Below are 12,365 nucleotides of genomic sequence, written 5' to 3'. Positions count from 1 at the left end.
GAAGCACATGTATTGCTAATGTGTCTTTGAACTAAAACATGTTGTGAGTGAATAAACACTACATAATGCTTGAAATGTCGAAATCAAGTTAGAACAAGTGGTGCGACGAGCACCTTACACCCATAATTTTTGGATTATATCTTCAATCATTGATTGATCTTCGATCATGAGATCATCTTCATGTTACAATCAATCATCTTGATTATCTTTACAACCAAACCAAAATCTCTTATTTTGGATTCCTCTCTTGCATCTTAGTCAAAGACGCTTCCTCTCACTTTCTCTAGTGTTTATCTCTACATCTATCACAACTATTTAAAAAATAATAATAATAAATTTGAACAAATTATAATTTTTTTTAAAAAAATAATAATAAGAATGAGAGTTGTACAAAACATTAAGATTAAAGTGAAGACTAGAACGAACAAACAAGAAAGAAAAATAACCGTAAGAAGAAAAAAAATATCCATCAAAAACGGAAATTAGTACATAGATAGAATAAAAACACAAAGCAATGAAAAAAAAAATACATAAGATGCTATTATGAGGATTTTTTTTTTAGGATTATTGTGATCTGTTCAGACACTAGTGGACAGTAATTTGACCCAACTGCAAAAGAGTCGGTAAAAGTAAAGTTTTCTCTTATCATCGATGTAGGTTATGAAAATAAATAAAAAAAAATCTAAAACGTTATTATGAAGTTTTTTTTTTTGAGATTATAGTGGTATATTTTGACACTCATGAGTAGTAATTTGATCCAACTGTAAAAAGAGTTGATAAAAGTGAGGTTTTTTCTTATCATCGGTGTAGCTTCCAAGAGTTTGATGTTTTATTAGTTATTACTGTTATTATTAAACACTCATTCAATACAACAATAAAAGAGAAAATGAGATAAGAGATAATTTTGAAAAGAATATATATATATATATATATATATAAAGAGAGAGAGAGAGAAATAGAAAATAAAGAAAATGAAAAGGACAAGGAGAGTGATGGACATAGATGTACACGAGGGGGAAGGGAATGTCACAGACCCACATGTGTGGGTGGCTGACAAAAGTTTGATTGAAATGGAATTAAATAAGATGATAAAGTTTTGAAGCATGTATATATATAATATATTATAATATTTAATGATATATATATATATATATATATAGATAGAAGACAGGAAGGGATAGATAGAGAGAAAGAGAGAGAGAGAGAGAAAAGGAAGTGATGAAGAGAGAAGGGAAGGAAGGTACATGGAGCTATCAATCACTCAATGAAAAGAAACAAACACAAAGCTTTCAAATGCACGAGGGCCTTCTCTTTGTCTTGTTGTTCTTCACTTCTTCTTCAGCCTCGTGCCCACCACTTGTCCTTTTTTTTCTTCCTTCACTTTCTTAATTATAAATGAGAAAATAACTTTTCAACATCATCACACAAACAATAAAAGCTTTATAGAAATTTATATTTCCTAACATGGGGAATGGTGTAGACAGAAACTTTCTAGTGTGAAGGGAATATTACTATAAAAACTTTTCCTACCTATATTTTGATTTTCATTGTATACTAGTTCTTTTAATAATTAATATTTTATTTTTTATTTTATCTATTTTTATATTTTTAATATTTTAATAAAATACGAAAAATACGACATCCATGAGATGCAAACAATATTATACGTTGACTAGTGGATTTTTATGTAAACAATCTCTATTATAAATTATAGTATTTATATCAAGTCCAGTGCACATGTGTGCACGGCCTCTACCCCCACTTCATTGAGGATTATGCATACCCTTATTTTTTTTTAACAGTTTACATGCTCATCTTGGTAATATATATATATATATATATATATATATATATATATATATACACTATTTTGTCTACTTTATAATTTAAAATTTTTTAAAAATTCATATTTCAAAGTTTAATATCTGTATTTATTTTCTTTACTTATTTATCTTTGAAAATTTTTTCTATATGTTATACTATAGAAGTATTTCATAAATATTTTTAAGATGTATATTTTGTGTTATTAATAAGGTAGTTGGTATTTCATTATTTCTTTCTACTAAAATTTGGAGGATTCAGATCCTACTCAATATTTGTCTACAATTTTTTTAAAAAAATTGTGTTATCTAAGAAAATATAAAATAATTTAACATTTTAGCCTAAGACAAAAGAATTAAAATTTATAATTTATAATTTATGAAAACAATACAATCTATACATATGAATTCATCATTGAGGTGATTATTAGTTTTAATTTACCTTTAATCAACAACATCATGATTCCAAATAATTTGAGAAATTATTGGACTTTCAAAGTCAATTCAATAATATTATTTGATTTGAACAACATTATATTGCAAACAAAAAAAAAATAATTCAATAATCAATCACATATAATAGTGCCTACAACTTGCAATTTTTGGAAGGACTTTCATGCTATTATGTGATAATTGTTTCAATTTTGTTCGTTACCTAATTATTTATAAATTATATTTATTTTATTTAATTATTCATAAATTCAACTTTGATCTATAGTAAATGACTATAATCAATTCTGAAACGGATTAAACCATCTACTTTGGGTAATTACTTTTTTGGGTGTCACTGATAATCTATCATATATATATATATATAACAAATTTATAAATTATTAAGAAAATTAAAAAGAAGATATGATTATTAAACATAGTTGTAATATATATATATATATATATATATATATATATATATATATATATATATATATATATATATATATATATATATATATATATATTTGTTAGGTCCTATTTTTAGCCATGATTATTAAACATAGTTGTGATTTTAAATATTTTTATAAAAAAACAAATTTATAAATTATTAAGAAAATTAAAAAGAAGATATGTATGAAATATATGTTTATCCAAGACATATCTTGAAAAAAGTCAAAAGAATATATTGTCAAGTTAAATCAAGGACCGCAAACAAACAATTCAAACATTTCAACAAAACCAACAATTAATATAATTAAAGAAAAAACAATGACTAAATTCACTATTTACTTTATTTAAGAACAATAAAACTAGATATTGTCTATCACATCGAGGATGATATTATAAATAGTCAATTTTGGCCATTATTCAATCACATTCAAGACAAATAAACAACTATTTTTCCACAAATCTTTTTGCATCTTGACCTCTTTATATACCAACCAAACAAAAACAAACAAAAGAAACACACATGAAAGATGTAAATATCATGAAAAATAATTCAAGATAAAATCAAATAAAAACACATAAATTAAAATATAATACTATATTAAAAATCAAGTGTAATAGTGGCCGCTTAGTTTAGTAAAGCTATTGTATCATTATAAAATACTAAAAATACATTTAACTGCATCATGTTTTTTATTATCAGATCAAGTTAAATTTAATTCAATGTCAAAATTGACATAATTTTACCGATCTTAATTATCTAAATCTTTTGAATAGAATCATACTGTCAAAGGTTTTGTCCTAACATATTAGAATCAACAATGAATTGCGGGATCAGATTTATATACTCGATTACTCTACTGTCAGTATAAATTTTAAAAGAAATTCTCATTATTTAAAATTTACATAAATTATATCATATAGTTTTTAAAATTTGGTAAAATAGATTTAAGTTATAAACCCAAACATATATTATATACATATAAATATAGAGTCTACTTCATTTACAAACATGTGTAGATTTTAAAACATACAGACTTCTTAGTATTATTATATATTCACACAAATGATATTTAGTAATATATATATATATATATTAAGATGATGATAATGGTAGGGATTGGGTTTTGACCAAGGCAATGGTGGTCAAACAAAATGAGCCGAGTTTAAAAAAAAAAAAATAAAGAAAATAAAGGAAAAATAGAAAAAGGTGGGCCTGAGAAAGGGTAAATAAAGTGAGTGGGGCCCAAGAGATGGCAGAGCAGATCCAGGGGCAGGTTTGACCACAAAAACCTAACAAAGAAAAGGACAAGACCTCTTCTGGCCTCTGTGCACGTGTGGCCACGGACCCCCACGTGCAACCCGTGGGGACCCCCTTTTTCCCCTACTTTTATTATAACTATTGTCAGCCCCCCCACCCTTCACATGGCTGACGTTCTCACTTTCCCAGTTTCCCTTCTTCCCACGTCCATTTCCCTTTCATACCCATTCTTACCTCTTCCTTTTCGGGTTTTCATATTTTATTTTTTTTTTATTTATTATTTTTATTTTTTTAAGAACCACCGGTGATCCAATAGAATCTCATTAGAATGATCAATTTACAGAACAAAGATTAAAAATTTTGGCTTTGATACTGTATAATACTGTGCAATACTGGAAAAACACTATATCATACTGTTTATTTACTGTTTTATATAGAAGGAATAATATTCTCTGCCATTCTAAATTACATAATACGGAGAACTTACTATCGTGAGATTATAACCTCACATATTAACTTACCATATATGGTAAATTCTTAAAAATCGTTAAATTATTATAAATGGTGTATTTTTATATTTGCCTGTCAGTTTGATGATGTTTTAGTTTAAAAAAAAAATAATTTTATTATTTTTATATAAATTTTACCATCAATTTTTACCTCACGTATTATTTATTTTTAAATTTATAGTTTATAAGGTAATATTATAGTAGATATTAAATATAGAATATTTTTGATAACACTCTCTCGTAACATTGTCTAACCTCGATGACTAGCCCACTTTATCATATATATATATATATATATATATATATATATATATATATATATATATATATATTCTTAAAAAATTAGTTATTAAATTTAAATTAATTTATATTTTTTTACAAAATATGAATAACTGGGTATTAGAGATGTGCACAATTATGAAGTTACTATCTCAACACATTTGCAGCGCCTTCACTTATCCTGAGCTGACAATAAACTAATGTGCGATTGACAAATAATTTTTTATACTTATGTAATTGAAAGACACAATTGAATATATTTTGTTACTTAATTATTAAAAAATTAAATAAATTTTTAATTTAAATTATATATATATATAGATATTTACTTTTATTAAAGAAAGAACAAATTAAAAATTAAAAAAAAGAAGACAAAATTTTCGATGGTTCCAGGCAACATGTTGCAGAGCAATAGCACCCACCCCCATGTGTGCAAGGTCCCAACTATTCATTCTTGTTAGATGTAAGGCCTTGTCATTGTCTTTCTTATTGCTCTTTGTCCCACCATTTTCTCTTTCTTTTTTCTCTCACTTAATTTTAATCTTCATCATGCACCAAATTCATCAAATAATGCAAACTTAGGTCACAAGTTCATCCATCAATTTTTATTTTATTTTATTTTATTTTAAAAAACACCCATAAATAATAATAAAATAAAATAAAATAAAATAAAAAATAATGACTCCTGGTCCACTTTAAAGTAGGGGACCGATCCCGTACTGTACCGGCCGATCCTCACCCAATTCTTTTAGTTTAGCTTCTAACTTTTTACTATAAAAATTTTGTTATTTATGCCGACTAATTAGATATCATTTTCATTACCGACATTTATTCTTGATATAGATGTTTAATTTTTTATTTTACATTTTTTATGTTTTTATTATAATTATTATTAAATAATAATGCACATAAAACCCAGCTGGATGATTAGTAGTAAATTGAATAAAGAAACACTCTTTCTTGGGCTCACTTTTGTTCCCCCAATTAAGACCAATCCCTTAATTAGTGCATGAAATCATGCTCCTAATTAAATAATTAGTACTTAATTATTTAATGAATACCATCCATGCATGCATGTCTTTCTAAAAGTTCCAATCATCATGTTATCTTCCTTGTTTTCAGCATGATTAGCTTATAATTAACATTATAATAAGTTCAGTACTGTTTCATAAAAAATTAACATAAAACTGATCTCATGGAAATGTACATGCACCAGAACTTGATCCTTTCTGCAAAATTAAAATCCAAAACAAACTTGCTGTTAATTAAAAACTTATTTTCTAAAGTTTTTAATGTAAAATGATATGTCAAAATATCACATAAATTTTTTTCTTTTTTTTTGGTTAGAGTTTGAAGATCTTACAGCACAAGCATGAACATCATCACATCCACATAACAATCTTCCATTTAGCATGTCATCAGCTTGAAATGATCCTCCTCCATCACTCCTCTGCATAGTTAAATTTTTCGTATTTTTTGTATATAAACTTACTTCTTTAATGCAAATAACAAAGAAAATTAAAAAAAAAAAAACAAAAATGTACATATTAACATACCTTATAGTAATCGACTGCGACGAAATTAGCCCATCGGTTTCCTGCTGCTCCATAACATGTTTTTAACATGTTTAGAAGTTCATCTGAATTATCAACACATGCTCCGTATTTATTCGGCATTGACGGAAAATAATTCACTAGAACCAGAGCTTTTGTTTCATCATTAAGAGCCGAAGATTCAGCTCGGTTCGAGCATTGTCCTGCATTCATTCCTCCGTCGCCGTCTTCGATCATGACATGATTGTATCAGCTAAAATGTCATTAGTAGTTCAAGAATGTAATTAACTGAAAAAGTTTCTGCTTACATTGATTTTCTACCATGAAATTCCATTGATACGCGATGCCTTCGGTTTCTTGCTTTGATTTAATTGATGTGAAGACAATTAGACGATGATTTTTCGCAACCATGTCACTGACAAGAGGCCAATTTTGTCCATTCTGAGGCATACTTGAAAGAGGAAACCAGTATTTCATTAATCCAGACTCATTGAACACTTTTGTCAATCCATTTGGAGTACTAACATAGTCTTCTAAGATCAATGTCACAATTTCTGATGGATTTGCCGATAAGAATGTTTCGATTTCCTTCATCGTGTCAATTGCTGGTTCCTGCCAAACCAATACTTCATTCTTAAAATGCCGAGACATGTAAACTGAAATTCATTCAGGACTGAAACTCACAAATGCAGTTATGTCATAGCATTTTCCTCCTGTCGAATGGCATAACCAAACATCGTTATCGAAGTCATATGTGTCCAACATTAAAGCTCTGACTCCATTCTGTCAATGAAATACATAAGAACTTAGCTTCTAATTTTTATCGACATCGTAATTAAATCAAGAAATCGGAAACTAACATTTAGCTGTTGAGTGACAGTGTCTTCTTGGTTATTGAAAGTAACTCTTGGAACTCCGGTGTGCGATGGTTCGCCCTCGATAGCATAAGAATTGTGCGTCGTTAGATATGCATATTTATTGAAAGGTAATGAGTTGTTCTGTAAAGTATCACAAAATTTTTGTCAGAATTATCCGCTGCAGAACATACAATCTGAAAATTTTACTGCAGAAAAAAAATTGATCAGTTGAATTTTGATGAGAATTTTGGTGAATTTCATTGTAGTATTAATTGTAATAAAAATTAACATGGCTGTTAAACATCATTGCATAATAACCGATACTATGAATTGATGATTATCTGCATAAACATTAATTCATGGAAACATTAACAAGAATTAAGGAAACAAAGGCTGCCAAAAATCAAAATAAATCACAGAGATACTGCTAAAATCATTGAACCACAAAGCATGCAACTGAAAATCATTTTACTGCAGAAAAAACAACAAATATGAAATTGAACCAGAGTTACTCTGTTTGAGGAAATTACAATTAACTGGAATTGGTTTGTTGTTGCAGACCGAACACAACGTGATCCAGAGAAGCCTGCAGGGCAGGAAGAACACCAGTATCCATTGCCACAATTGCTGTCTGAAGAACAGCTATCAAGAACCTACATCAACCAAATGTATAGAATATGTATAGAATGTTAATGCTTCAGAGAATTCAGACATGAAAACAGAGAAGAAAATTCTCTACCTTGCAATCCACTTTGAGAGATGAAATGCCAAACAGGGCCATCAAAATGAGTAAGACAACCATGTTCTTCATTGAAGGAAATCTCAAGAAGAACATCATCTTTTTTGTATTGAAGTATGAGTGAATGAACAATTATATATATATATATATATATATATATATATATATATATATAAACAAACCAATGCAAATCAAAAGGGAAAAAAAAATGCTAATAAATTAGTGTGCATGCCTTCAATGCCATGGTATTAATTTGTTTTCTTGCAAGAAAGACCTCTTTTATTATTATATTCATTAGAAAATGAACGTGAAACACACGGAATGAGTGTTTAGTTTCATACGTTTATAGAGAGAAAAAAAAGGGACTAATTAAGCATTGGATGATAAGAGTTAAATGAAAAAGCAACATCGTTTGATTTAGACTTCTCATTGAAATTCACTGTTAGACAGTAAAAGAAAAAACAAAAAAGATTTATTGGACCTATGATTTTTATCTTCAGTAAATGATCTCAGCACCAGAAGTAGATCCATGCTGCAAAAAGAATCAAAAGTTGTTAATTAATTAATTAATCAATCAAACAATGCACCGAAACATTAGAGAAGTTCACGGTATGAAAATTTTACTGCAGAAACATGAACATTATCACATCCACAAAATAGTCTTCCATTGAGCATAGCATGTGCTTGGAATGATCCTCCTCCGTCAGTCCTCTGTCATTAATAATTAGTTGGTCATTTTACTCGGAAATATTTAGAAACATAACAAGTGCAACGAAATTAACCCATCGATTTCCCATGGTGTCATAACATGTGTTTAGCATTCTTAGAAGGTTAGCTGAATTATAAACACACATTTCTTTCTTCGCCATTCCAGTTGTTTGCCACAATTAGAATATTGTCCCTGTTACATTCCTTTGTCTCTGTCTTCAAGACAATCAGCAAGAATATGATTATACAAACTAAAATGCGGTAATTAAACCGAGGTTTTAATTTTTTTTTTTTTTTAGTACTGCTTACATTGGTTTTTACCATGTAATACCATAAGTATGCAATGCCTTCTGTTTCTTGCTTGGATTCAATAGAATTGAAGACGATGAGACAGAAATTTTTGCAATCATGTCACAGTCTCCTCCATTCCGCGGCATTCTTGAAAGAGGAAACTAGTATTTCATCAATCCAGAGCCAGTGAACACTTCTATAATTCAATGTCACAATTTTCAACGGATATACCTATAAGAATGCTTCGATTTCCCTCGTTGTCTCCATTGCCGGTTCGTGCCAGAACAAGTTGATCATTCAACTGAAATATTTCATGATTAAAATGACAAAACATGTAAACAGAAATTTATTCATGATTGAAACTCACAAATGCAGTTTTGGTGTGACATTTTCATCCTGTTGTTTGGCATAACCAAATATCACCATAGAAGCCATATGTCTCCAACATTAAAGCTCTAAAAACCATTCTTTCAATGAGATTGATTACATGTTAAACAAATATTCTTAAGGTACGATTATTTGCAGAAATAAACATAAATGTGAACATTTTATACTGATAAAATCATTGAAAGACAGAGCATGAAACTGAATCATTTTACTTCAGAAAAGAATTATTGAAGCAAATGCTGATAAAAACTTGTGAAATTCATGGCAATATAAACAACAGCAAATCTGTCAGTCATCAAGATATAATCACAAATACTCTAAATCTTATAAAAATAGTCATGTAGCTCATTTATAAGACATCGCTATATATATTTATATATATGTAAGTTTTGTCCTTTAACAATCTGACATGGAATTGTTTTGTTATTTTATTTTATTTTATTTTTTTATGAACAATTTATAATTTCAAGCATTCCATGCACTTAAGTCCAGTTGTTGCTTTTGTTTACTAAATATAAAAATGATAGGTTTTATAATGTAAAACACTCATATGGACCAATTTGTAATAATAAAAATCACAAGGACTATTCTCTAATATGGCGGAAAATTTTCCCGGGAACTGGAAAAAAAGCAAAAATGGAAAAATGAACCAAAATGTAAATACTTTTATTTTTGGGGTGCTGTCTATAAAAAGCTTCACAGCAATGGCGATTTTCCTTGACAAACCCTAATAAATAAAAATCGTGCCTTTCTTTCTCTCGTGTAGAAAAAAAAACCGAAAAGAACCTTCAAAGAATCGTAAAAAATGCCAGTAATCACGAAGCTCTATTCATGGAAGGAGGTGTCCAAGCACAAAACTAGCGATGACTGCTGGATCGTCGTCGATGGCAAGGTATACGATATTAGGGTTTTACCCTTTCGTTCATCTTATTCGATTCATTTATGATGCTCTACTTTTGACTTCAATCTTCCTTTTTGAGATTCCTGCTTGATTTCTGGCTATGAGTGTTTGCATATGAATGTTTTTAATGTCTTGTTCTTGTGTTATGGGAGAGATGATTCTGTAGAAAAAATTGGAAAAATTAGTACTTTGAATGATTGTCTTCAATCTTCAAGCATTGGCTGTTGTTTGTTAAAGTTATAATGTTTTTGATATGCAGGAAAACAGTAGAAAAGGAAGGAATTTTTTTTTTTTTTTCTTTTCCTGTAATGTTGATGTTTTACTGTTATACTGACATTGATTCTTCGAAGCTCTTCAAAGTTGATTTTCTGCATTTTCTTATGAATTTTCACTTTCTATTTAGGCTCTGGTTATTGCTAATTAGTTGTTTTTAACTCATGTTCAATTTATTACCCTGTGCCTTACCCTCTTCAAACTTATATTTTGAGAGGTGATTAAATGCCAGAGTACTTGAAATTTTGTGGATGATGAGAGTTTTTAAATGGCCTTTGCCGCGTGTAGTTGAAGTTTCAGCCTTGTTTTTCGTTTTCATTGGTGCAATCTCATAAAAAAAAAGAGAAGGAAATAAGCACTTTGCTTTTCATGCTAAAAGTTGAGAGGTATTTAAATGAGAGAACAAGAATTAACCTTGTGTACAAGATCGCATGGTTTTCATGTTTTTCTAGAATCATTGTGGTTTCTGGTAGCAATTACTTGTTCTTTTGTGCAAATTTTGATATCAAAGTTTCAAGGTTTTTCTGTTCTCATGTTTGCTTCTTTATTTGTATTTTTCCTCCCTCATATGCTTTCCATTTTTTTATATCATCAATGTATTTCGCAGGTATATGATGTGACAAAGTATTTAGATGATCACCCTGGAGGAGATGATGTTCTCCTCTCGGCAACTGGTAATCACTGATTTCAACAGATATAGGATAATTGAAATTATGCGACTCCTGTGTCTTATCATAACTAACCATATGCTTTATTTACAAACCAGGGAAGGATTCAACCGAAGAATTTGAAGACGCTGGGCATAGCAAAAGCGCTAGAGAGCTGATGCAAGAGTACTTTATCGGTGAGATAGACTCTTCTCCAATTATCCCAGAACTCGAGATTTTCACAAAGGAACAAGCTTTCACAAGCAACGTATCCAAGTACTGGGCTCTCCCGGCTGCTATTATTGGTGTTTCTATCTTAGCCGGTATACTCTATGCACGCAAGAAGTAAGATATTGAATATTAGAAGACACGATCTTATTTATTGAAGACATTGGGATACAGATACACAATTATTCTATTTTATTTGAGTTTAGCTCAATACAAGTTCTTGAGTACATTAAATTAGACAAATAACAAATTATTGATCATTCTTGGTGAAGAAGCTGTTTAATGCCGGCATGATCTCTGGACGTTGATGACTGAGAAACTCACGAAAGCTGTGCTGGCTGTACCTTCTGCCTTCCTCTTCATTTTCGAGGACTGCGGTGGTACGGTGAGCTTTATTGATCCTACAAACACAATTTAATGATCATTTCATGTCATGAATTAAACATGTTGAACATTCTATTTGATAAATTTTTCCAAATCATGGTAATCTGTTCTATATATGAACTTGTTTTGTGCTTACATACTGTCTGAAATTATTTGATAAATGGGTAAAAAACATATTATCGGACTTTCATTTTGTCTATTATTATTATTATTATCAATGGATGGAGAAAAGAAAAGTTGACATAGTTCGCCTGATCGAACCTGACATCGGGGTTCATGAATGCGTTCCTGGTAAGCTGAAACATGCACATGCTTGTCACAAATGTCATTGCAGCCAAAAGCGGGTAAACCTGGTGATATCAAACAAACAAAAGTATGCATGAACAAACTTCATTGCAGAAATGATGAAGTAATGCAGCAAAAGCTGAATACCTCCGGTTTCATCCATCGACCCATTTTGCAGGTGAATTCTGGAGATCTTTTTATTTGTATGAAGCATTGCATGGAGTTGTTCATCTATATATATATTGCATGATCATTGACCAGGCCTGGTTGTAAATTGAAATTGATATGAATTTCAGTGTGCTGGGTTTGAAGCTGCTAATTAGAGGCTTGTCAAAACCATGAGCTGAGCCTCCAGTTTTAA

General features: G+C 29.6%; 3 protein-coding genes across 3 annotated transcripts; 1 reads left to right on the top strand and 2 right to left on the bottom strand.

The window, feature by feature from the left end:
• Nucleotides 1-5,819: 5,819 nt before the first annotated feature.
• LOC120277969 (PI-PLC X domain-containing protein At5g67130) lies at nucleotides 5,820-8,009 on the bottom strand. Its single transcript, XM_039284846.1, has 8 exons — nucleotides 7,901-8,009; nucleotides 7,692-7,814; nucleotides 7,165-7,302; nucleotides 6,989-7,087; nucleotides 6,613-6,916; nucleotides 6,308-6,531; nucleotides 6,115-6,201; nucleotides 5,820-5,980 (listed from the first exon to the last, which is right to left on the bottom strand). The coding sequence occupies exons 1-8, from the start codon at nucleotides 7,997-7,999 to the stop codon at nucleotides 5,945-5,947; spliced, it is 1,110 nt and encodes a 369-aa protein (XP_039140780.1). The 5' UTR covers nucleotides 8,000-8,009; the 3' UTR covers nucleotides 5,820-5,944.
• A 1,981-nt stretch (nucleotides 8,010-9,990) lies between these two features.
• On the top strand, nucleotides 9,991-11,833 carry LOC120278209 (cytochrome b5). The gene is made up of 4 exons (XM_039285153.1): nucleotides 9,991-10,178; nucleotides 11,068-11,134; nucleotides 11,227-11,452; nucleotides 11,608-11,833. The coding sequence occupies exons 1-4, from the start codon at nucleotides 10,092-10,094 to the stop codon at nucleotides 11,627-11,629; spliced, it is 402 nt and encodes a 133-aa protein (XP_039141087.1). The 5' UTR covers nucleotides 9,991-10,091; the 3' UTR covers nucleotides 11,630-11,833.
• On the bottom strand, nucleotides 11,461-12,078 carry LOC120278210. The gene is made up of 2 exons (XM_039285154.1): nucleotides 11,981-12,078; nucleotides 11,461-11,736 (listed from the first exon to the last, which is right to left on the bottom strand). The coding sequence occupies exons 1-2, from the start codon at nucleotides 12,046-12,048 to the stop codon at nucleotides 11,586-11,588; spliced, it is 219 nt and encodes a 72-aa protein (XP_039141088.1). The 5' UTR covers nucleotides 12,049-12,078; the 3' UTR covers nucleotides 11,461-11,585.
• Nucleotides 12,079-12,365: the final 287 nt, after the last annotated feature.

Source organism: Dioscorea cayenensis, chromosome 15, assembly GCF_009730915.1.
Source record: "Dioscorea cayenensis subsp. rotundata cultivar TDr96_F1 chromosome 15, TDr96_F1_v2_PseudoChromosome.rev07_lg8_w22 25.fasta, whole genome shotgun sequence".
Lineage (NCBI taxonomy): Eukaryota > Viridiplantae > Streptophyta > Magnoliopsida > Dioscoreales > Dioscoreaceae > Dioscorea > Dioscorea cayenensis.
Note: the sequence above shows the minus strand (reverse complement) of the source record. Positions and strands in the feature narration are given on the sequence as shown.